The 26,358-nt window shown below is 43.6% G+C and overlaps 2 protein-coding genes across 2 annotated transcripts in view; both read left to right on the plus strand.

Annotated features, from left to right (window-relative positions):
- The window catches only part of LOC134805569 (uncharacterized), a 177,279-nt gene that overhangs the window by 74,291 nt on the left and 76,630 nt on the right, over nucleotides 1-26,358 (plus strand). The gene's annotated exons all lie outside the window — the stretch shown is intronic.
- On the plus strand, nucleotides 295-11,931 carry LOC134805556 (uncharacterized). The gene is made up of 5 exons (XM_063778833.1): nucleotides 295-485; nucleotides 1,168-3,338; nucleotides 5,088-5,280; nucleotides 6,481-6,576; nucleotides 11,750-11,931. The coding sequence occupies exons 2-5, from the start codon at nucleotides 1,383-1,385 to the stop codon at nucleotides 11,929-11,931; spliced, it is 2,427 nt and encodes an 808-aa protein (XP_063634903.1). The 5' UTR covers nucleotides 295-485; nucleotides 1,168-1,382.

Raw genomic sequence — 26,358 nt, forward strand, 5'->3', positions numbered from 1 at the left:
AAGTTCGTATCGTATATCGTTTCGTGTCTCGTCTCGTAATTCGTTGAATACAGTCCACATAATTTTAAAATATCGAAGTAAAATAATCCCATTAAAATTTTTTGGTCCCACGATCCGGATAATTTGTAAGGTGACCGTGGTTATTTTCGCTTTAAAAACCAATTTTCGTCAATAAATTGTTCATTGTAAAATCATAAAAACATTGGAGGGTAAGATTGAAACACTGGGCTTGGGTGTTTTTCCGTTAGTTAAACTATCGAGCGTTTAGTTCATAAACTAAAATTTTGTGTCGAATTAGTTACGTTTCTGAACGCAACTTTTAGCTGTCATTTTTTGACAAGTGTCAATTGAAAATCATAACCTTATCATATCTGTGTTATCGAATCAAATAGTTTTGTTGTTGTTTTAGTGAATTAGTATACATATTTTACAAAATAAACATGACAAATGGTGCGAGTTCGTCCGAAAGTTTCGACAAGAGCCGTGTAGGTCGGGATTATGCGTTTGTGCGGATGGAGTATATAAAGAGTTCCGATCTGCAAGGTTACTGTTTACAAGATGTAATTAAACTTGAAAGTGAATTTCATGCCTTTCAAATTGAATTGCTTTCTGCGATTTCAGCTGGTGATAGGTCAAGTGAATTAGAAATATCTTCACAGTTCGAACAAATGGTAAAATCCATAAAAATACGTTTAGCGGAAATGAAGACTGATGTGGTAAATAAAAGTGACAGTTGCGGTTCAAGTTCGAGTGTTAAATTACCTAAAATTAATATAGTTCCTTTCGATTCGAAAATTGAGAATTGGGTGTCATTCATCCAGATCTTTGACTCGCTGATTCACAGTAAAAATATCCCGGCAGTAGAAAAGTTGCATTATTTGTTGTCGAGTGTGACCGGCCATGCTTTTGACTTAATTAAAAATTACCCATTATGTGATGAAAATTATTTAATGGCCTATAACACACTAAAATTACATTTTGAGAAGAAAAGAGTTATTGCCAGTATATTTTATGAAAAAATATTAAACTGTGAGGCGGCGAAGTCCAAGACTGCATCGGAATTAGTTAGAGTATGTCGAACCTTTAAGGAAAACTTAGAAATTTTATCAAAGTATCAATTGCCTGACAGGAACTTTATGTTATTCCATGCACTTTGGTCAAAATTAGATGTTAGTAGTAAGGAAGCTTTTGAGTTGCAACTTGAATCGAACACAGAAATTCCTAGTTATGAGAAATTAATTTCGTTTATTGAAAAGCGGAGCCAAGCATTAGAGAACAGTGTTGGTAAGTCGTTAACATTAACTAGTAAACCAGTGTATAGTAAGCCAGTGTCGAATAAGGCTAAGCCTGCTCTCCTTGTGCCGCCAGTGAGCAACTGTGCCATGTGTTCCGCACCGGGACACAAATTGGACAATTGTACTAAATTTTTGGAACTGCAGCCATTGGAAAGGTTTGCTCAGGTTAAGGAGAGGAGACTTTGCATACTTTGTTGTAGGCCATCCCACTCGGTTAAAAATTGTAAATCATCGGTGACTTGTGGCATCTGTAAGCACAGACACCATACATTATTGCATTTCAATAAGGATAAGGAGTTGGAACCAACAGCTCAGCCGACCCAAGTGGCATTGGCTGTGCATAATGCAAATGCACCAAGTTTGTTCTCGACAGCTATCGTGCTGATAAAAAATAAATTTAATAATTTTGTGCCAATCCGAATGCTGATGGATAATGCTTCTGCTTGTAACTTTGTATCATTGAAGTGCGCTCAAAAACTGGGAATACCAATTAGAAATAACTCACCAACGGTGAACGGTGTTGGTCTTTCGTCGACTGACACTTTTGGAATTGTCGATTGTGAGATAGTTCCATCGAATGGGGACTCCTCATGCAAATTTTCGTTTGAAGCGTTCGTGCTTCCCAAGATCTGTCATGATATGCCACCAGAACCACTGAATGTCTCTTCTTGGAGGCATCTGAAGGATTTAGATCTCGCTGATCCGTCTTTTCACAAATCTGGACCTATAGACATGTTGGTTAACGTCAACCTTTTCGCTGCTGCACTACAATCTGGCGTTGTCAAGGGCAACGCAGATGAGCCCATAGCTGTCCGCACTGTTTTCGGCTGGTTGGTGATGGGTGAGTGCCCTATAAACGTTAACACTTCTCGTTCTCGTTGTCATAAAGGTTCAGAAGGTGATACTCAGAGGTGCTATCTCGTGTCGAGTCTATCGTTAGACAATAATATCAAGCGCTTCTGGGAACTGGAAAGTGTAGATCCTCCCAAAAATATCGTTTTGTCGAAATCAGAAATGTCGTGTGAAAACCAAATGGAAACTTCATATTGTCGCACTCCTGAGGGTAGGATGGTAGTACCATTAACTTATGTCGATCCTCAGGATAAACCCAGGTTTTCAAATTGTCGTGAGATAGCTCTCAAGCGTCTCTTAAATTTAGAGAGGAAATTCAAATTGAATCCTCAGTTTCGGACAGCTTATGTCAATTTCATGGATGACTACCTTAGTTGCGGTCACATGGTGGAAGTTGATCCTCCCTTGTCGTCTGAAGGTCAGTTTTATTACATCCCCCACCACGGAATTTTGCGCCCTGACTCCTCCACTACTCCTCTTCGTTGTGCTTTTGACGCCAGCGCCCAAGATTCTTCAGGGAAGTCCTTGAATGATACACTGCTCGCCGGCCCTAAATTGCAAAATAACATATTTGACTTGTTGGCTCGTTTTCGATGGCATGCAGTAGTGTTCACCGGTGACATCAAACAAATGTACCGGCAGTTCCTTGTCGATTTGCAGGACTGCGACTATCAGCGCATTTTGTGGCGTCCGTCACCTGATGACCCTGTGAAAGATTATCGTTTGCTCACAGTGACCTATGGTGTGTCCTGTGCTCCATATCAGGCGCTCTGGTGCATATCGAAATTAGCAAAGGAGTTTTCGTCTCGTGCTCCTCAAGGTGCTGCAGTGTTGGCTAGGGATGCGTATGTCGACAACGTCGTTTCAGGTGCAGACTCAGTCGAGGATGCGTTAGTGTTACGACAACAGTTGGTGCAAATATTATCGTCTGCTCAGCTTCATCTGCGCAAATGGACCTCTAATAGCCCTGAATTCTTAGGCAGCTTGCCTGGTTCAGAGCTGTATTCAGATCAACTTCACAATTTCGAAAACGTCCATGATTTATCGTTAAAAATTCTCGGTTTGTCGTGGCTTCCTAAGGAAGATACTTTCACATTCAAGACCTCCTTGAATGATTGTCGTTGTACGAAGCGATCGATCCTCTCGGACATCGCTCGTATCTTTGATCCTCTAGGTCTATTGTCGCCTGTCGTATTTTTCGCAAAATATTTAATTCAACTTCTATGGGTTTCTGGTGTCGATTGGGACAACGAGGTTCCTATCGCTATCGCTCAAGAATGGCGTAAATTCAAATCGCAATTGGCCGAAATGAGCTCGTTGTCCATTCCCCGTAGATTGGTTGTATCTTTCGTATCGTTACAGCTTCACGGGTACTGTGACGCCTCGGAGAAGGGTTACTGTGCTGTCATTTATTGTCGTGTCGTTCAAAATGACGGATCCGTTGTCGTGCGTCTTTGTTGCGCTAAAACGAAGGTGGCCCCCCTTCGTAAATGCTCTATTCCGAGATGCGAGCTGTTAGCTGCTGTCTTGTTGTCGGACTTGATTGTCTCGTTTACCGAAGCTCTAAAAGATTTTCACACCTTTGATGATATCCAGGCTTGGTCAGACTCTACTGTCGCGCTGACTTGGATTCGTTCGTGTCCGTCAAAGTGGAAAACTTTTGTGGCTAATAGGGTTGCGCATATACAAGAAAACGTTCCCCCTGAAAATTGGCACCACGTTTCTGGTTCGGATAATCCAGCAGATTGCGGCTCCCGCGGTTTGTTACCTGCTGATTTAATCCAGAATACGCTATGGTGGGCGGGGCCTACTTGGCTGTCTAATACTCAAGAATCTTGGCCGCAATCTGAGATCTTTTCAGATCAAGCTGCTTCGAACGAGCAAAAAATCTATAGTTTGTTCACAGACTCTAATATATCGTTGATTGACAACATGTTGAGCAGATTCTCGTCTTTACAACGCATATTGCGTATTTTCGCTTATTGTTTTCGGTTCATGCATAACTTGCAAAAATCATCGTCGAAAATCACAGATCCGAATCTGTCGTCTGAAGAAATTACGAAAGTTCTTCATTTTCTCGTGAAACGTGTCCAGGAGCGAGCCTTCGCCTCAGAATTGCGGTGCTTGTTGACAGATAAGTCGACCCACTCTCTATCGAAACCCATGCGGAAATTGGCGCCGTTTGTGGATGAGCGTGGAATGCTCAGGGTGGGCGGTCGCCTTTCTAAAGGAGACCTGTCGTTCGATGTGAAACATCCACTGTTATTGCCTCGTGATCATAGGTTGACTACGCTGATCATTGAGGATTACCATCACCGGTTTATGCACCCTGGATTGCAAACGTTGCAAAATTTATTAGCCCAAGAATTCTGGGTTCTCTCGGCAAAAAGGGCTATAAATTCGGTTATTTCATCTTGTATGAAATGTTTTCGCGCTCGGCCTAAAGTGGCATCTCCGCCAATAATGGGCAATTTACCATCGTTTCGCATTAATCAAATCAAACCATTTTCGTCAGCGGCAGTAGACTACGCTGGTCCCTTTGACACAAGTTTGGCCCGGGGCCGTGGTTTACGCACATTTAAATCGTATATTTGTGTTTTCGTATGCACTGCCACCAAAGCAGTACATCTTGAGCTGGCTTCAGAGCTCACCACAGAGGCTTATCTCGCAGCTCTGCGCCGTTTCATTTCGCGCCGCGGCCGGTGCTCTAGGTTGATCTCGGATCAGGGTAGAAACTTTATTGGCGCATCCAATATGCTCCAAGAATTCATGGCCAAGGCTTCACGTGCAGAACAAATAAATTTCGTTTTTAACCCGCCCGGCAGCCCACATTTCTCGGGGTTAGCCGAGGCTGATGTAAAGTCAGTAAAGACACATCTCGCTCGCGTCGTGGGTTCTCAGCGCCTTACATTCGAGGAATTTTATACCATGTTGACCCAGATTGAGGCGATGCTGAACTCACGGCCTTTGTCCCCTGTCAGCTCAGACCCAAACGACCTGTCAGTGTTGACCCCCGGACATTTCCTTACTTTGGAGCCGCTCACCATATTGCCTGAAAGCAACATGGTCGATGCGAAATTAGGTCCACTTCAGAGATGGAAATTGTTACAAAAGATCCATCAGGATTTCTGGCGTAAGTGGCACGTCGAATATCTGCACACATTGCAGCAGCGCCACAAATGGTTCGATAGCCAGAAAAACATTGTCGTCGGGACGCTCGTGCTTATTGTCAATGAGCAATGTAGCCCCATGAAGTGGAAAATTGGCCGGGTAGTACAACTCCATCCAGGGAGTGACGGAATTTGTCGAGTTGTCACAGTTCGCACAGAATCGGGCGAACTTAAACGTCCGATAGTTAAACTGTGTCCCTTACCTTTGCAAAACTAAAGTGTTAATTCACTATCTTATAGTCATAAGTACTAATTTTATCGTAGCTTTAGATTAAAGAAAAAAAAAATAGTAATAGGAAAATAAACCCTAAGCCATATCGATTCTATCTTATCCTCAGTTGACAATAATGGTACAAACTTGTGGAAAATACGTTGTATTTTGGTGAGCGGAAAATGTTAAGGATTGTAGTCTTAAAATAATTTCGCCTGGCAACATTATCGTTCAAACTTTAAAAAAAATATATATATTTCCTTCTTCTCGTATCGCGAATGTAAGATGTCGGAGCGCGCCTCGCTGCGCTAATTATTATTTTCGAATATTATCGTCTCGTTTCATCTAAAAGATTCAATTTCATCTGTAAATTGTGTATAATCCTTGTGGACGGCTAATCAGTTGAAAGAAGCACTGCTCCTGCTCCGTTTCGGTGTCCACGCTGGTTCAGGTAACTCGGATTCGGGGTAAGTCTGGACGAGCCCAGGGTCTGAGCATCCTACACCAGCCACCACCGAGAGCTGCACCGTCATCTACAGCTCAGCAAGGTGAGTGCTTTCCACAATTGATCTAGCCTGTCCTAAGTTCGTATCGTATATCGTTTCGTGTCTCGTCTCGTAATTCGTTGAATACAGTCCACATAATTTTAAAATATCGAAGTAAAATAATCCCATTAACACACACAAAGAAATAAAAAGGTGTAACACACTTTTTAAAAATTTTGACCAAAGTTTGTCACAACCCATAGGTATTATTGAGGATCTTAAAATAACATTTAACGGAATTTGTATTAAATCTACTAGTTTTGTAGGAAAAGAAGTGATGCCTTGTATATTAGGTCGGGATTGGTTATACCAACTAAAGCAATGGCCACTTAAATTAAAGGGCCAAGAAGAAAAAAAATCACAATACTTTAATACTCAAGAATGTAACCTGACTAAAACTGTTTCAGAGGCTGAACAATTAATTAAAAGGAAGTTCGCAGAAGTATTTTCACCTGGCTGGGGAAACTTTGAAGGCGAGGAAATAACTTTAAAACTGAAACCAGGTGCCACTCCCAAATGCCTACCGGTAAGGCGGGTGCCTTTTTCTCTTCGAGACAAGGTAAAAAATGAAATCTCTAGATTATTGGCTAATGGAAGAATAGAACCCATAGAACATAGTCAATGGGGAACCCCAGTTGTTCCAATTCTCAAACCCGATGGGTCAGTGCGTCTATGTGGAGACTATAAGCTAACCCTTAACCCTAACCTAGAGATTGACCATTATCCGCTACCACATGTAGAAGAAATCTTTAATTGTTTAAAGGATGGACAATACTTCTGCGAACTAGATCTGAAAGAGGCTTATTTGCAAGCCCCACTAAGCAAAAAGTCACAAGAATGCACTACAATTGTGACAGAGTTAGGAACTTTTAAATACAAATATCTTCCATATGGTGTGAACACCGGCCCAGGATCTTTTCAAAGACTAATGAGCAACAAATTGGCAAACATTCCTAATGTAATAGTATTTATAGACAATATCTATATGTCAGGCAAAGACCTTGAATCCACCATGGAGACACTATGTAAAGTACTAGAAAAATTAAAACAGTGTGAATTTAAACTTAAACCAGAAAAATGTAGGTTTTTTCAGAACCACATTGATGTGTTCGGTTATAGAATAAATAGTAATGGAATAAGTGTAATAAAAAAAAATATTGACCCTCTGCTGAGAACACCGCCGCCGACAAATTTAACATTATTGAAATCATTTCTAGGCAAAATAAATTATTATTCGCGTTTTTTAAAGAATATGGCTAGCATTTTAACACCCCTATATGACTGTACAAAGAGAAATAAATTTGAATGGACACCTCAGTGTGAACAAGCATTTAATGCAATCAAGTTAAAACTTGCTTCAGTTCAAAATTTAAGACACTATGATCCAGATCTGCCCTTAATATTAACATGTGATGCATCAGATGTGGGGGTGGCAGCGGTGATCTCAAACAGGGAGTAGGGCTTGCAATTCGAATATTCGAATATTCGAATTTGTCGAATATTCGACCTGTTTTGATATTCGAATATTCGGCCGCTCAGGTTTCGAATATTCGAATATTTTTTATTAGTATAAAAAATCTATTTCATCCGCTGTAGTTACAGTTTCTGTGTATTTTCCGGGTATTTACAGTGAATGAGGAACGATAGGTACCCAAATACGAAGGAAATAATATTTTTACTGTATTCCTCTCGATAGACTTCGTGAATACAGTGAAACTTAACTCAATTTGAAAGAAAACGAAATCAAAAAGTATGTTATTTTTACGGTGCGTAAGTTTTAAGTTATAAAGGTCATTCTGTTTATTCAGTGCAAGCGTGCGTTAAGCGATTTTTTGAAGACTAAACCTTGCCCGCACTTATCGCAATTCTCAAATTTGATCATACCAAACCTGCCCAACTAGGTAATCTAACTATGCACCTTTAGCTAACGAATAGTCCACCTAGTAGTCAACTAACTTTTTCCCTTAAATATTCCAATATTATATAATTAAGTCGACCTTTAGGAATAAAAACTTGCCAAAACAAACAAGTCAATAAAGATTCAAAATACAATGGAATTAGGTACATGCCTTTTTACAGGCCTCTGAGTGACTACAAGTTAATTTAAATAAAAAAATAATTACCTACTAAAAAAAATATCTTACATACCTAGGTGTTTGGATGGTTAAAGTTATATTATTTCACGCAACGACGCATTTATAATAAAAGTTTTATCTAGAAATATTGAATACGTCTTATTTTGGCGTTTTACTTGTTTTTATAAATGTGGGCATCTCATAGTAGGATGATAAAATCTAGTTAATTTCTGCAAAATATCATTAGTTTTAGCAATATGTGAAAAAAGCTTTTGAATAAAACGATAATAAACCGATTTCTCGTTCTTTTTCTTATTTTTTATAATATTCGAATAATTATTCGAATATTCGAATATGTCGTCAGAAAAAGTCGAATATTCGAATACCTGAAAGTTTCGAATATTTGCAAGCCCTAACAGGGAGTCAAATGGTACTGTCAGACCAATTGCATTTGCTAGTAAGAAACTGAGTTTAGCAGAACAAAGGTATTCAGTTATAGATAAAGAAGCGCTCGCAATCATATTTGGTGTGACTAAATTTTATAACTATACTTATGGGCGCAGTTTTGAACTGGAAGCAGACAATGCAGCCTTAGTCAGAATATTTGGTCCTAACAAGTCAATACCAAAAATGGCTGCTAAAAGATTGCAGCATTACTTTTATTTATTTATTTAAGAAACAAACAGTCTTTTATAGTTATATATAACACTGGAACTTTTCTTAAAACTAGACTTACAGTTTCCTTAATGAAAATATTTTAACATCATGCTTATTAAGTAGTTTCTACATAGTAAAACAGAGCTATTTGTGCGTGCAAAAACAAAACACAAAAAAAAAATAGAAAAGAAAAAAATTATGAGAATAAAAATATAAGAGTATTATAACAACCTTATGGTATTGTTACTAATTGTTTACAAACTGAATTCTCAGGATTTGTTAACTATTAATAAAGAAATTATAAAAAGCAGTAACATCTAATACTGAGATTATTTCGTTATAGCGCCAATCTAAACATTTGGGTTATTAGTTATTACACTGCATAGATAGTGTTTTAAATCTATTAAGTTTCTCACAGAAAATATCAAGGCTCAGAAATTTTTCGTTGTACAACCTGCACGCCCTTCTAACAAAACTATTTTTTGCGTAAGCAGTCCGACTACGGGGGATGTAAAAGAGGGGTTTTTTCCTGCAAGCACGTTCACAACGTCGAGGGACTCTGAAGGAAAATGAATGTAATAAAAACGGAGCATCAATAATATTATTAATAATTTTATAAAGGGTTAAGATATCGGTACGTTCTCGGCGATAACTAAGGGATGTTATATTATGTACTCTCATTGCGGTGGCGTAATCCGAGTATTTATTTCTAATTCTGTATTCTATTGTCTTAGCAAACTTTTTTTGAACTCTTTCTATCCTATCACTATGTATTTTATACAGTGGGCTCCACACAGCACTTGCAAATTCCAAACGACTACGAACATAACTGTTAAATAATACCTTATAAGTTAAAAGTTTCTTAAATGGTTTACCTACGCGTAGTATAAATCCTAACTTCTTAAATGCTTTACCTAACAAGTCATCAATGTGAGGTATAAAAGTGAGTTTAGAGTCCATTATGACACCGAGATCTCGAATCTGGTGAACACAACCTAATTTTTTATCGCAAAGTTTATAATCAAAATTAATACTATTCCTTTTCCTGCTAAAACTTATAACGGAACATTTGTCTGGATTTATAGACAACTTATTATCAATACAATAAGTCTCAAAAAGATCCAAGTCTTTTTGTAAGGCTTTGCAGTCGTCCACATTACGTATGACTCTAAATATCTTTGCATCGTCAGCATATAACAGTAAGTTTGAATTTTTTATGCATGCAGAAATATCATTGATGTATATGACAAACAACAAAGGCCCCAAATGAGACCCTTGTGGAACACCAGACGTAATGGGCCTGTACTGAGAAGTATATCCACCCACTGCCACAGCCTGCGAACGATTCTCTATGTAAGATTTTATCCATCGGAGAAGGTCGCCGTGTATACCGATATGCCAAAGCTTCAACAGTAAGCGTTCATGACAAACCTTATCGAAGGCCTTGGCAAAATCAGTATACACAGCGTCTACTTGATAGTTATTATCTAGTGCGTCCAATAAGATCTCCGTGTAGGATATAAGGTTGGATTCAACACTCCGGCCCTTAATAAAACCATGCTGGTTTGGAATAATGTGACGCCGTATGGCAGTGGATAACTGATCGGTTACAATTTTTTCCAAAATCTTACCAAATTGACACAGTTTCGAGATTGGTCGATATTTTTCTATGTCATGGCTAATTTCACCTTTAGGTATAGGAGTGACTAGTGCACGTTTCCACAAAGAGGGCACGCATCCGTCTGTAAGGGACTTTTTAAAAAGTAATGTAACGGGTTCTACTAAATTAGGAGAGCATTTATTGATTATTACAGGATGTATAGAATCAGGACCGGCCCCTTTATTTACATTTATGGATTTAAGATATTTATAAACTAATTCTTTGGTTATGTAAATTGTATCAATGTCTAAAATTGAGTCACTTGTTAATGGGAGGTTATTTATATCAAAGGAACCACTAGCTGGTTTTTCAAAAACTGAGTGAAAGTGTTCATTGAAGAAATTACAAATTTGTGTACCACTTGAAGCTGCCACACCCTTATATTGCATAACCTGTGGAAGACCTCTTTTAGAAAACGTAGATTTTATATAAGTCCAGAAGAATTTAGGGTTAGCATTAATCTTAGTTTCAGTATAACTAATATAATTTTTGTAACATTCGGGCTCCAATTTTGATATTCTTTTCTTTAAAAGTTTATAAGTGTCATGGTCTAAAGGGTTACCGTACGTCTTCCACAGCTTATGGTATTTCTTTTTTTCATTCAGCAATCTTCTAAGCGGTTTGGTATACCATGGGGGCTTAGAACAAGAGAACCGTTGGGGGACCTTAGGAACATGTCTATCAATTAAGTTATTTAATATATTATAAAATATCGAAACACAATCGTCCAAAGTACGGCCCGAAAAGCGTTCTGACCAGGCGATTTTAGATAACTCGAGGTTTATTTCATTGAAGTTTGCATCGAAGAAACGATATACAAAGGTAGGGGCTGGTTTAAGAGGAATCGTGTAAACAATATTAAGTTCTATTTGAAGAGCCTTATGGTGCAAATCTTCCGGTGTTAAAGGATCGTCGCTTGCCGATATTGTGCAGTTTTTATTGCAAAAAATAAGATCCAGGATTCGTTGATTACAGTTTAGGCAACAATTGTACTGTTTTAAACCTGAATATGATAGAAACTCGCTAAGTAACTGTACATGCAAAGTATTAGTACCCCCAATTAGTTCCATTTTAGAACTGTCAGATGTAGCCCACTGAGCGTCTGAGATATTAAAGTCACCTGTTACGAGAAAAACATCATTGGGATTTTCTATTATTAATTGACTACAAATATCGAAAAAGCTTTCTAAAGTATCTTTATACTGCGGCCCGTGCGGGATGTAAACACAACAGATATTTAGAGACGTGTGAGTGCCGCGCTGCGATAACGGTATTGATACCCAGACACACTCGGAGGCGGCAAGCGATGGGCAAGGCCAGTCCAGGCGAACGGGCTGATGCTCGCGGCGCACCGCTACCGCTACCCCTCCACCACGCGCCATGCCGCTCGAGTCCACAGATCTGTCGCAGCGATACACGATGTACCTATTATCAAACAGTTCCCCGTCATAAAAGTTAGAATTTAACCAGCTTTCAGCCAACACAAATAAAACCATAGTCAGACATTGACACATGTGAATAAAAACTTTGCGTTTTTGTACGTAGTCCGCGTACGTTTTGGTAGTAACCAATCATATTAGCAGTACTCGTGATGAAAGTTACAAATTACACGACTATTATTACTTACATACGTTCTTTTTGTCATTAAATACCAGAGAGTAATATTAGTTAGACGTAGTGAATTAAACAAAAAGTATGGGTAACCTTTTATTTGTGAATCGGGCGACAAAAACAAAACAATAACTTTTTTTTGATAGGCAGTGCAGGTGGTACATTTAAAACGCATATGTTCGGTGCTTATAAGGAAAATTTCAATAGATATAAAACACATATTCGTGTCACGAACAAGGAAAGAGTTATAAGGCGTTAAACTAGTTTTTATATTAACAGATTTTAGGATTAAAACGTAGAACAGTCATTTTATTTTATTAAAATCGAAATTATTGTTTATAACCATTACTTTAGACGTCTCGGTTTTTCTAGCTAGGATCTTGCAGTCTCTAATCCATAAATACGCGAGTTTATTATCCCTTTTGAGGTCCCGTGCGCGTTTTAGCAGCATCTTGCTGGCCGGAGTGAGATGATCGCCCAAATACAGATTCAATGCCGGCCCGTTAAGGCCAATGGAGGATGTTGTGATGCCCTTGCGCGCACGGACTGCTGATAGTAGCTGGTCCTTATAAACACGCCTGGTAAACTTTACGATAACAGCCGGTTCGCGATTTTTCGACGACCGCCCCCGGTCGTTGTCACCGCCTTCGTTGTCGTCAGCAGTCTGGAAACGTCGCACTCGCTGTATGCTGTCGATATGATGAGCCTCAAACGTCAGCCCTACTACAGTATACATATCGTGAAGGATGCTATTCAGATTTTCTCCTTTTTTGAAGGGCAAGCCAGAGATTTCAATATTATTAATCCTAGAGTATTGTTCTCGAGCATCAAATTCTTGTTGGAGGGTGGTTAACATTTTTGTCGCTGTATTAAGGTCGGATTGTAACTTAGCCACGAGCTCGGTTTTTTCCTTCATTTGGCTTACACTATCCTCTACAAAAGACACTCGAGATTCCATCTCATTTAACTTCGTATTAATCTCTTGGATACCATCCTTGCAAGTTACTAGGTCGGTTTTTATTAAACGAAATTCGTCGCGAAAGTCATGGATCTCTTTCAGGATGGAGGCAAAACCTTGCTGCAACTCGGCTGACGAGGCACCAGACGCAGCTGGTGCTGAACTAGGGTCCAACGGGTGTTGAGTTTCGGCCGGTACGACGTCTGTTGCGAGATTATTGCCAGCACGGCAGGATACACACCGCCAGTTTGCTTTTTTATCGCTCGTCATTTTGCGATAAGTAGTCTCAGCGATGCCAGCACATCCATAATGTAAAATCCCTTTACAAACACTGCAATTTACTCCATCCGTGACTACAAGACGGCACTTAGCACAGTTCATTATGATAATTCGAATATACAGAAACGGGTGTCTGACCAAAACAACTCTGTTACAATGTAGTTAGGTCGATAATTAAGTGACGCGATATGATTTAACACGACGTAAACAAATGAGTCACACGGTAGGCCGCACGTAGCAACCGTTCGGGACGAGTATTCGACGATAACTGACATTCGACATTACGCAATATTTTTGTCTGCATTTAAATATAAGATAAGACATATTAAAACAAACCTTAACCCTGCAGATTATATGTCTCGCACCGTTGAGGAGAGCCAAAATGATGTAGAATTACATAAACTATGTAAAGAAGGGGATATAGGGAATACATTTTATACAGATAGTAGCGAATTGGAAGTGCTAGATTGGAAATTAATAAAGAAAGAAACAATAAAAGATTGTAATTTGTCAACTGTAATACGTTATTTAGTAGATGGATGGCCAAGTAAGGAAATGACAGATCCTAATTTATTACCATACTTCAACCGAAAGGATGAAATTAGTACAGATAGGGGTTGCCTATTTTGGGGCTATCGCATCATAATTCCACATTCACTACAAGACAAGGTATTACAGGAGACACATAAAAGCCACTTCGGGATTGTAAAAATGAAAGAAATAGCCCGGTCATACTTTTGGTGGCCTGAACTCAATAAACAGATAGAACAAATTACCAAAAACTGCATGGCTTGTCTAAGCAATAGTAAAAATCCAACAAAAATTGTAAAATTGTGGCCAGTAGCGCCATCTACTTGGTACAGACTTCATGCCGATTTTATTGGACCATATAAAAAAAAGATGTTTCTGGTAATTATTGATAGTTATTCAAAATGGGCAGAGGCTTTTATCATGAATGATATAACGACTAAAACCACCATAGAAATTTTTAAAAATTTATTTGCTAGGTATGGTTACCCACATCAGCTGGTTACAGACAATGGCACAAGTTTTACCAGCGCCGAATTTAAACAGTTTTGTAATTTAACTCAAATTAAACATACATTCTCACCACCTTACCATCCAGCCACCAATGGCGCTGCAGATAAATTTGTGGAAACATTTAAAAGTCATATAACTAAAATAATGGACAGTGGGTACAACATAACAACAGCAATGAATCTCTTTTTGGCAGATTATCGTTCCACACCGCACAAAAGCAATGGCGTGACGCCAGCGCGATTAATGCTGGGGAGAGAGCTGAGGAACAGATTTTCACTGTTGCGACCACCTCCTGTATCTTGTATACAATATGAAAATAAAATCAAACAAAATAATTATAGTAGTGGTGACCGCAGTGTAGATTTTAAAATAGGACAGAGTGTTATGGTTAGAGATTACAGGAAGGGATGCAAACCATGGATTAAGGGAATTATAGTCCAGGAGTCTGTACCCGGAGCAACATATTTAGTTGATGTCAATGGTTCGGTTTGTAAAAGACACGTTAACCAAATGCTTGAATGTGGAGAGCAAGATGTTAACTGTGATGTGTAGAATAAGTTACAATTCTGTATCATATTTAATATGTTAGGTTTAAGCTGTACCCTTACTTAAGTATTAAAGGCGGGAAGAGTGTGAGAACGCATCCATAATGAACGCAACCGAATATGCGGTCTCTTTCGCGCCGCGTGGTCTCGCTCTTCGTTCGTAAAAAAACGTAGACATTAATAATAATAATAATAATAAATAATTTCTTTATTCAGACAAATACAGTCCACATTTGTTAATCTGCTACTTATAAACTAGGTTAATTGTACTTACATAGGTACTTATACTAAAATTATACAGGTATTTTATTTAACCCCTTACCGCACACGAAGCCATTTATGGCGGATATAATATTCAACTCTATTGACAGCTATTAAAGTTCACATTTAGAACAACAAAATTTTCAAAATTTTATTTTTTTATGTGCAGTACTGGGTTAGTTTATATAATAAACATCCCCAATATGGGGGTTTATTAGTGCGGACATCCAGTGTCTTTGCAAAAGACTGTCTGGCCTATCCGCTAACATATTTAGAATGCTGTTGGGACTACCCTGGATTCTGCTTCTAATAGACACTATTTTTTTGCGCATTACGGCGTGGAAGTCCTCTACGTGGGCGTCAGCGAACATTCCAGATGCGCTGCAGAATCTAGGGAGTCCCATCAGGACCCTAAACATGTTATTATAGAGGACTCGTAAGGCGTTGAGTGCTCTCTGAGTGTAACTAACCCACAGGCCGCTGGTGTAAAACGATTGACAGAAGGACTTGAACAAGGTTCTTTTTACTTCCCCTGTACAATGCGCGAACCTGCGAGCCAGCATATTCCCCCGAACAGCCAACGCCCTACGCTCCCTCTCTATATCACTGTCGTCCTTTAGGTCACTCGTGATAATATGACCTAGATATTTGAACCGGTCAACCTTCTCCAGCTCTTTTTCATGCAATTTGATGGGCGGCACATAGTCTAAAGACCTGCCCCGCACTGTGAAAACCATAACCTGAGTTTTGAGACAGTTATACTTCAGTCCATGTGAATCGGCATAGGTTTCGCACTTGCGCAGCAGGTCTCTAAGTGCACTGACTGACGGACTCAGCAACACCATATCATCCGCGTAACTAATGTTATTGACCATTTGGCCATCTATAGAACATCCCGCATACGTGTTGCTGAGTCCGGCAATCAGCTCGTCGACATACAGACAAAAAAGCTTAGGCGAGGTTAGCCCCCCCTGCCTCACTCCGCATTCCAGTCTGTATCTGTCGGACACCGCTCCCGCCCACTTTACACAATTCTCCTGCCGTTCATACCAGTAACTGAACAAGTCAACCAGCTCTTTAGGCATGCCAGTGGCCCGCAACTTTCCCCACAGTATCCGATAGGAAACCATGTCGAAGGCTTTGGATAAGTCCATAAAGCATCCATAAACTGGTGTCTGTCTTTGAGTATAGTACTTGACGGTCTCCTTTAAGGTGAAGATGGCGCTCTCCGTCGAGAGACCGGCTCGAAACCCGAACTGAGCATCATGTAAATGCAAATACCTGTCGAGCTGCTTATTAAGAAGACCGTCAAGCACCTTTGCTATTACTGTAGCCAGCGATATGGGTCTATAGTTATTCCTATCGGATACGTCCCCGGTTTTGTTTTTAACAATGGGCACCACCAGTGTACGCATGAGACTCGCAGGCAAATAACTATGCCGGATGCAGAGGTTGAAAAGCATACTGAGAACTCGTGGGAGATGTACGCCAGCATGTTGAAGATGCTCGATGCTAAGCCCGTCGTGCCCCGGTGACTTCCCACGCCTCATGTTATTTATTAAGTCGGACACCTCCCGAGTTGAGAAATACACCAACGGCGAGTCACCACTTGCCTGCTCAGCATCGAGCATCCCCACCCCCCGCCCCCCGCACTGCCCCACATACGCAATCTCAGTGGTACTAGCAGCCTGTATTCTAAACTGACGCATAAACAGATTGGCAATGTCCCTAGGATCACTTATCCCATCCACACTCGTAGGTAGACAAGGCTTTGAGTTGAGGCTTTGCGTACTTTTCCAAAAGGATTTAAAATCTTTTTTGTCGTGCTGCTTAGCAATGATATCCATTTTGATTTGATTTTGATTCTTTAAACACCACCTTAGTTTGTTTTTAAATGTTCTCCGAGTTTTACGCATTTGATCAAAAAAGTGCCCACCCGACTGTTTACCATACAAAACCCACAACTCAAAACATCGCCTGGCCTCCCTATGCGCTTCACTAACATGAAGATTCCACCCTGTTACTACTTTTTTCCTACTTTTGTTTACCCGGCCGCTGTGGGTCAAGGTCGCAGCACGTGTCATTACTTGAGTTATTTTTACGTACAGCTCGTTTATTATCTGCCTATGAGACTCACAGTTACACATCTGATCCGCACATTGACTCAAATCAGAAGGAAAGTCAATTTCTCGTAATTGGTTATGACACATTTTTGTATATTGTTCTATATGTTGCAAGTCCCTATCACCCCATATAACTTTATTATTAGCTAACTCATGGTGTTCCAATTTAGACCTTATTACATTTAGGTTACATTCCACAATTAACGGAAAATGATCTGACGAAAAGACATTATAATCAATATAAACATTTGTTATTGTTTGCCAAGCGGAGCACGTAACAAGGCAGTGGTCAAGCCACCTCTTACTATTATGAGCATCACTTATAAATGTAAAATGTTGAGAGTTCACATGTAAATACTCATAGTCCGCACACATCCACATTTGTTCGACAGCAAATGATAACATTTCCTTACCAAAAGTCTCCGTGTGGTGGGCATTATAATCTCCAAACATGTAAACACATTCAGCATTACAACTTTCCACTATAGCACTCAACGAACCTAAACACTGTATAAATAACGGTAAGTTATCATCACAATTCGTGGGCATATAGACGTTTGTCACTACAAAAACACTGTCGGCCGTTTGCACTTTTATTGCAACCACACGGTTATTATCCGACGAAATTACGGTGACGCTCGGAAATACGGACTTGCGCCATAAAATAGCTACACCTCCATACGGCCGCCCGCGCAGCACTCCCTTTGAGACGTCAACAGCTGATGTTCCCGTGTAGGCAAAGTCTGTGTGTATGTTTCCTAAGAATGGAATATCCGCTGGTAAAAGCCAATGCTCTTGAAGACATATTATATCTACTTTTTCACATAGCATTCTAATTTCATTTACAGACGTTTTAACGTTCTTGCAATTAAAGGTGACTAATTTACACGTAGGGACCGTATTTTCCATTATTTATTTATATTTGATGAGTCACCGATCACAGCGCTGCTCTTGAAGTATTCGAAACGTCGAAAACATATATCCTCAGGCCATAATTGTGCATTTAGGAACAGGTGTACTTTATCTCTTGCTACCCATAATTTAAAGGAATTATAGCCTTTGTCTCGTTTCATATTTATCTTGATCAAGTTAACTTTCACCTGGGTATTTTCTAAAATATATTCTAGAATATCACTTTCAGTGGTGTCCTTGTGAACGTTGTATATAAACAAAGGAACCTTTGTTTCCGCCGCTCTGAACTTACTTGCGGTCGCGTTTTGGGCCCTCCCTGTACATACCTCTAATCGTTTTTTACGTGAGTTGTTACGTTTGCTTCCTTTTGCCACTATCCAACCGTCATCCTTTGGCTCTTTCCACTCCCGCTCCGATTTAAGCATATCAGCCATGGTTATAGGTTCCCCACTTGCCGGAATTTGGGACGGTTTATCCTGTGGAGTATGTAATACTTGCTCCGTTGGTACATTGTTTCGGTCATTAGCGCATGGTGACCCCAGGTTTACGTTGTTAATAACGTCACAACCTGAAGCCGGTGCTACGGGCAATTTCTTTTTTAAGGCGCAATTAGGGGAACTAAGGCTTTGCTATCTGATTTATAGATTCATTAACCGTGTGGTGATTCATTAATGGCCGACTGAATGTAAAACAAAATTATAATAAAGTGCAAAGTTAATCAATCTGAGTATCTTTTCTCAAACATCACACGCGCAAAGTGCTCAGTGAAGCTCCACCGACCGTCGAGGACAATGCCTAGGTACCGCATCGTCGACTCGACGGCGATGGAGGTTCCCCCGACCACTATTTCCAGCCCAGGAGGCGGTGCGTTTCGAGGCCCGTGAAAACAGAGAGCCTCGGACTTGTTGAGGGCCACTTCGAGTCCCAAGGCCCTAATGCGACTCACCACGTGAGCTACCCCTGCTGTGCCGAGCAGGACGGCCTGCCTGTGGGTGCTCCCCTTTGCGGTGACGAGAGTGTCGTCAGCGTAACACAGTACGTTGACGCCCCGCAGGTTGGTACCGCGAAGCACCCAGTCGTACCCGATGTTCCACAGGAGTGGTCCGAGGACTGACCCCTGTGGGACACCGCACGTGACCGTCCTGCTTGCCCATCCAGCTTGAGTCGGGTATGTGATGGCCCGGTCTCTGAAGTAGTCCTCGACTACTATTCTGAGATAGTGGGGCACACCGTGGTACTTCAGTGCCTCCTTGACAGTCTCAAAGGGCAAAGTGTTGAAGGCATTCGCTATGTCTAGCGACACTGCCAACAGCACTCCACCCCGTGTGACTGCCCCATCGGCGAGGACCCTCAACCGCGCTATGGCATCAATGGTCGACCTTTCCCGCCGAAAGCCGTACTGGCACTCGTGCAAGTCGGGTCCTACCTCCCCGAGGTGTCTGACGAGACGGGCCGCGAGCACTCGCTCAAGGAGCTTGCCCATCTCGTCAAGCAAGACTATGGGGCGATAGGCCGACGGCGACTCAGCCGGGCGCCCGTCCTTCTGAAGAAGGACGAGCTTACCGGTCTTCCAGCTTCGCGGGAACCGACCTTGTTGGAGACATGCGTGGAAAAGGGCCCTCACTCTCTCCTCCAGCTCACCAAGCGCGAGCACCACGACACGTCCGGGCACACCGTCAAGTCCGGGGGCGCTGTTTTTCAGCCGGAGCCTTAACACCGCTGCCCCGAGTTCCCCCTCTGTGACAGGAGGTATGTCCTCCTCTACCGCAGTGCTGGTAGCGTTCCCACCCATCGCTGGCGGTTGCCATACACCTCTTTCAGGGAACAGACCAGTAAGGATTCGTCCTAAGAGGTCCGGCTCAAGGCTGCTGGTTAGCGGAGGGGCCCAAGGCCGGAGTTTTGCCCTTACAGTTTTGTAAGGGCGTCCCCATGGGTCCCGGTCCAGCGTCTCCAGCCACTCCTTCCACGCCGCTTCCCTAGCCTGTGCGATGCCTGCCTGCAGGGCGTGGCATTTGGCTCGGTAGGCGGCGTAGAGCTCATCCTCCCTGGCCGGATCGCGCATCCTTCTCCGTCTGCTCCTGGTGTATTGGCGGCGCGCAGCTGTGCATCCGCTTCGTGCCTCACGAAGCTCCTCGCGCCACCAGTAAAGCCGGCGCCGCGGCGGAGTCGCCTTTGCTCGGGGCATTGCTGCATCGCATATGCGCTGGAGAGCAGCAACCTGCCGCTCCGCCTCGGCGTCGACTTCACCGATGGGCCTAGGCCCGGCCTGCCACCCCTCGACAATCGCTGCCTCTTTGGCCATTTCTCGGTCGAGTTTGCGCAGTTTCCAGCGCGGCCCTTCCCCCGCAGTGGGTCGACCGACACCCCTTGGAGTGGCAGGGAACGTGGAGACATCGAATCGAATGTAGCGATGATCCGACAGCGTCTCCACGTCTACCCTCACTCCCCACCCCATTACGCGCCGTGCGAGAGCAGGGCTGGCCCATTCTTCCATGGCCTGCCCTCTCGCGTCCGTCGCTGGGGATCCCCATGTCGTGGACTTGGCGTTAAAATCTCCCGCGACGAGCACCAGCCCCGGGCGACTGCTGCCGATCAGAGAGCCCACCTCATCCAGGAATGACTCGAACTCGGCCAATCTCCTGTTTGGCGAGAAATACGCCCCGACCACCATCGTGTCTCCTAATAGTGTGGCGACAAAGCCGTGGCCTCTGGTGACGTTTTGGTGACGCGGCGCATTAGCTTGGGCCTGCGTGACAACCGCTACTAGGCCATCCCTGTCACGCCCAGTTGTCCCTCGGGGGAACCTAACCTAACCTTTTTTTTTTTTTTTTTTAAGAGGGGAAAATGCGTTACGCATACCACCGAAGCGGGGGAACGAGCCCCGATGGTTATGTGGGACTCCCTACCCATGGTGTACCCACTAAAAACCCCTCTGTTTGCCGCCTCCACGCTATAGGGCGAGGCCCCAGGGACGCCAAAGCACGCTTCCGCGACCTCGCCAGCGGCCGTCCGGACTCCGGACCCGGCTCAAGAGAGTTGTGTAGTCCTCTCTGTCCTCATCAGTGGATGCGTCCTATGATGCACCCATCCACGCAGGGACCATTGTGTAGGCGACAGGCGTCCCCGAGCCTGCCGCCCACTGGCACCCCTATGGGGGCAGTCGGCGGTCGTAAGCCAACCGCCGCCGCCCCACGCGCTTGCGGCGCATTGGCTGGGAGGCCGGATCTTCCTCCCTACCGCGCTCGGCTGCCTCCTTCTGCGTCATCACAACCTCGCAGAAGGAGGCTACCGCCTTCCACGATCTCCCGCCGCCCACCATGGCTTCCACTACGGCTGGCAGGGAGAGGTCATTTCCGACTACGGCCACGAGTGCGGCCCGCTGCTCAGTCCACGCGGGACACACCGCCAGCGTGTGTAGCGCCGTATCTTCGGCGTCGCCACACTCGTGGCATTCTGCCGTCGGTTCCCGTCCTGCCCTCCTAGACAGGTACCTCCCGAAGCAGCCATGCCCCGAGAGGATCTGTGTGAGGTGGAAGGAGAGGAACCCCTCCTTTCGTCCGACCCACCTCTCCAAAACGGGCCGGATGGCTCCGATGGTCCAGTGGCCCGCGCTCGGCGCCTCCAAACTCTCCTTCCACTTCTGAAGGAGCAGTAGGCAGGAGTCAAGCCTCCACTGCCTTACCTCCTCCAGAAGTGGTTGGATTCCCCTGGCCCGCGCCTCGGCGACACGCCAATAAACATCGGCCAGAACCTCAGCGTCTAGGTGCCAGGGTCGAGTCCCCGCCAGCACGCAGGCTGCACGCTGACCCCCGGCAGGTTGCCCCCCCGTAGCACCCAGTCATATCCGATGTTCCACAGGAGGGGTCCCAAGACCGACCCCTGTGAAACACCGCACGACAGCTCCTTCTCCTTCCACTCGCCGAGTGCTGGGTACCTGACGGCTCTATCGGAGAAGTAATCCTCTACCGTCTTCCGCAGGTACTCAGGCACAGCATGGCGCCGTAGTGCCTCCTTGATAGTGGCCCAGGGTAAGGAGTTGAACGCGTTTGCGATGTCCAAAGACACCGCCAACACCACCTCACCCCGGGACACTGCTCTGTCCGCCAGGGTCCTCACCTGCGCAATAGCGTCAATGGTGGACCTGCCCTAGCGGAATCCGAACTGGTGGTCACTGAGGTCCGGTCCCACTCCGACGAGGTGCCGCACGAGTCGAGCAGCCACCACGCGCTCAAACAGCTTCCTGGCCTCGTCCATCAGCACTATGGGTCTATAGGCCGAGGGCGAGCCTGCTGGTCGCCCCTCCTTTCGCAGTAGGACGAGTTTCCCCGACTTCCACGGCCGAGGAAACCGCCCCTGTGCCAGGCATGCGCTGAAAAACGCTCTCATACGCGGTTCGAGTGGGCCCAGGGCCAAAACCCAGGCTCGACCGGGTATGCCGTCCGGGCCCGGGGCTGTATTTTTTGCCTTCAGCCTTAGCACAGCTGCTCCGAGCTCACCTTCAGAAACATCGGGTACTTCTTCCTCTTCATTTCTCGCTGCGGATGGTGATGCCATTGCGGGGGGCACAAAGTTATCGCAGGTCGGAAAAAGTGCTTCCACCACGTCTCGTAGTAACTCCGGCTCGAGACTTCGCGTTAGGGGAGGAGACCAGGAGCGGAGTTTGCTTCGGACCATTTTATATGGTTGCCCCCACGGGTCATTATTTAGCGTCTCTAACATTTCATGGTGAGCGGCTTCCTTCGCCTGTTTTATTGCAAGCTGAAGGGCTTTTTTACGCTCTTTGTAGAGTACATACAGTTCTGTCTCCCGGACTGTATCTCTGAGCCTTCTCCTTCGCTGATGGCTGTATAGACGCCTCGCCACGACGCAGGACTTACGAAGCTGTTCGAGCTCCACAGACCACCAATAGACTTGTCGTTTAGGAGGGAAGGGCTTAAACCGTGGCATAGCTGCATCACAGATGTTTATCATGGCCTCGCCAAACCACTGCGCCTCTACGTCCACGTCTATTGGATCTCTTCGGACCGGGTTCCATGCCTGAACTTCAGCGGCAAGAACGAGCGCATCTCTGTCCAGGCGTTTTAACGCCCATCGTGGTCCATCACCAGGCAGCGACTGACTAATCGGCCCACTTGGTGCATCTGGGAGCGCGGAGACCTTGTATTGGACATACCAGTGGTCCGACAAAGTCTCCACATTTTCGAGCACTTGCCAATCTTGGACACGTCTCACTAGGGCAGCGTTGGCGAACGTCACGTCCACGATGGAGCCACCGTGTTGTCGCACGCACGTGTCAACCGACCCCTGGTTAAGCACAGCCAGCCCTGTTGCGATTGCCCATTCCTCCAGTTCGCGTCCACGAGTGTCCGTTGACGGCGATCCCCACGCCACGGATTTGGCGTTTAGATCGCCGGCAACAAGCACGGGGCGTGGGTGGCTTCGACCAATAACCATCCCCACATCTGCCAAAAAGGATTCAAATTCAGCCAGGCTTCTATTGGGCGAAAAATAGACACCGACTACTGTGATGCCGCCGAGGAGCCCAGCCACGAAACCCTTTCCTTTCTCTACCTTTTCAAAAGGTGGTGAGCCAGCAGCTGTTTGCGTGACTATCGCAACCGTACCATCCTGGTCCCCAGCCCAAAAGTCTCTTTGGGGGATAAAGTAGGGCTCGGAGACGATAGCCACATGTGCCAGCCACTGCGCCATGCTCTGGAGCAAAAGGTCCTGAGCTCGTAGGCAGTGGTTGAGATTCGCCTGCAAGAAATTTAGTGCCATTATATTGTTTCCATTGACACTGCCATCTCAACCCCGGCCAGAACAGTGGGGGGTGGGTGGACGGATTGCGAGGGTCCCCGGGAGCCATCGCCATTCCTCTTCCCCTTCTTATTATTTTTGGAAGCAACGCACATTTTGCTTCCGATCGTGTGCTCTGCTGGTTTGTCGCCCGCTGCACAGACAGCGCAGTGTGGCGTGGCAGAGCACGTGGCCGCTTTATGGCCAGACTGGCCGCAGCTAGGGCTTGCAATTCGAATATTCGAATATTCGAATATGTCGAATATTCGACCTGTTTTGATATTCGAATATTCGGCCGCTCAGGTTTCGAATATTCGAATATTTTTTATTACTAGGTAAAATCTATTTTCATCCGTTATAGTTACAGTTTCTGTGTATTTTGCCGGGTATTAACAGTGAATGAGGAACCGTAGGTACCCAAATGCGAAGGAAATAATGTTTTTACTGTATTTCTCTCAATAGGCTTCGTGAATACAGTTAAACCTAAGAACCTAACTCAATTTCAAAAGGAAACGAAATCAAAAAGTATGTTTTATTACGGTGCGGCTAATGCTTTTTCTAGGTACAAGTAACTTTACGTAAGTTTTAAGATAAAGGATAATTTTGTTTATTGAATAAAAGCGTACCTTAAGCGAATATTCGAAGTCTAAACCTTGCCCTTTATCGCAATTCACAAATTTGATCATACCAACTAGGTAATCTAACCATGCACCTTTAGCTAACGAATAATCCACCCCGTAGTCAGCCAACTTTTTCCCTTAAATATTCCAATACCAATTATATAACTTATTATATAACAGCCGACCATTAGGAATCAAAACTAAACTTGCCAAGACTAATAAAGTCAATAAAGATTCAAAATACAATGGAATTAAAGGCCATTTTACAGGCTTCTTAACGACAAGAAGTTAATTTAAATCAGAAAATGATTAGTGATTACCTACTAAAATGTTTTCTCTCTTACATACGTGTTTGGATGGTTAAAGTTATATTAATTCACGCAACGACGCATTTATAATAAAAAGTTTTATCAAGAAATATTGGAAATGTCTAATTTTTGCGTTTTAGGTACTTACTTGCTTTTATAAACGTGGGTATTTCAGAGTAGGATGATAAAATCTAGTCAATAAGTGGATTTCTGCAAAATATCATTAATTTTAGCAATATGTGAAAAAAGCTTTTGAATAAAACTATAATAAACCGATTTTTCGTTCCTTTTCTTATTTTTTTTAAATATTCGAATAATTATTCGAATATTCGAATATCTCGTCAGTAAAAGTCGAATATTCGAATACCTGGAAGTTTCGAATATTTGCAAGCCCTAGCCGCAGCGAAAGCATAAATCGCTTCGGTCCACCTCAGCCTTACACTGCGCGCGCACGTGACCCGCTTCGAGGCAGCGGAAGCAGCGCATAGGCTTTTGGTCCAGCAGCTGTACCCTTGCCGAGACCCATCCCACAAGTAGGCGGCCGCCCTCGGTTAGTATTTTGGCCGCCGTAATTGGGCAATGAACCCATACTGAGCCAAGGCTAGAAAAGTCCTGTCGGATTTCACCGCACTTGATTTGGGCTAAGATGCACCCACCCACTTTGGCCACGGCATCCTTGACATCCTCAGGCGTGACAGAGTCATCCAGTCCCGAGATTCGCACTTCAGCGCATTTTGTCGGCCTGGACACTTGGACAATGTCATTATTTAGCTTCTCCCTCAATTTGTTGGCAAGAGCATCTGCTTTTTTTTTTAATCTTTATTTAAAGAGCTTAGTCACTTTTGTGACGATGTCGCTCTGTACGTATACAAAATTAAATGTAACATTATCTTCTACTTAATCCTAAGGCAACAAGTTTATATACACATTTTGCATCCTCAGATAGTGGGTGCCCCAAAATTTGGTTGCAACCCCCAACTTCAAATAAGGTTTCGTTCATTATATCCTTTCTCTCCCTTTCGTTTCGGACACACTCCATTATGACATGGTATGCATCCTCCAAAATGTCACATTCGTCACAGTTTGGCGACGGCACCTTTTTCATCAAATACGTAAATTTATTTAATGGTATGTGTCCGGAACGTAATCTAAATGCTAAAACTAATTCGCGCCGACCCATGCACGAGTCTTCAAACCATGGACTCCTTAAAAGTTGTGGCTGGATCGTTTTATACCAGATCGCTTTATCTAACGATCTACAATCAAAATATTCACTCCATATTTGCCTACATTGTTTTTTGACTAGGTGAATTGTATCCATAAATGTAGGTATTATGCTCAACGGGATTCCATCGCTAACCGCCTCATTTGCTAAAATATCCGCCACCTCATTACCTGTGAGACCTATATGGGACGGTATCCATTGTAGGGTAATCGAT

The sequence above is a fragment of the Cydia splendana genome, unplaced genomic scaffold, assembly GCF_910591565.1.
Source record: "Cydia splendana unplaced genomic scaffold, ilCydSple1.2 scaffold_42_ctg1, whole genome shotgun sequence".
NCBI classification, from domain to species: Eukaryota; Metazoa; Arthropoda; class Insecta; order Lepidoptera; family Tortricidae; genus Cydia; species Cydia splendana.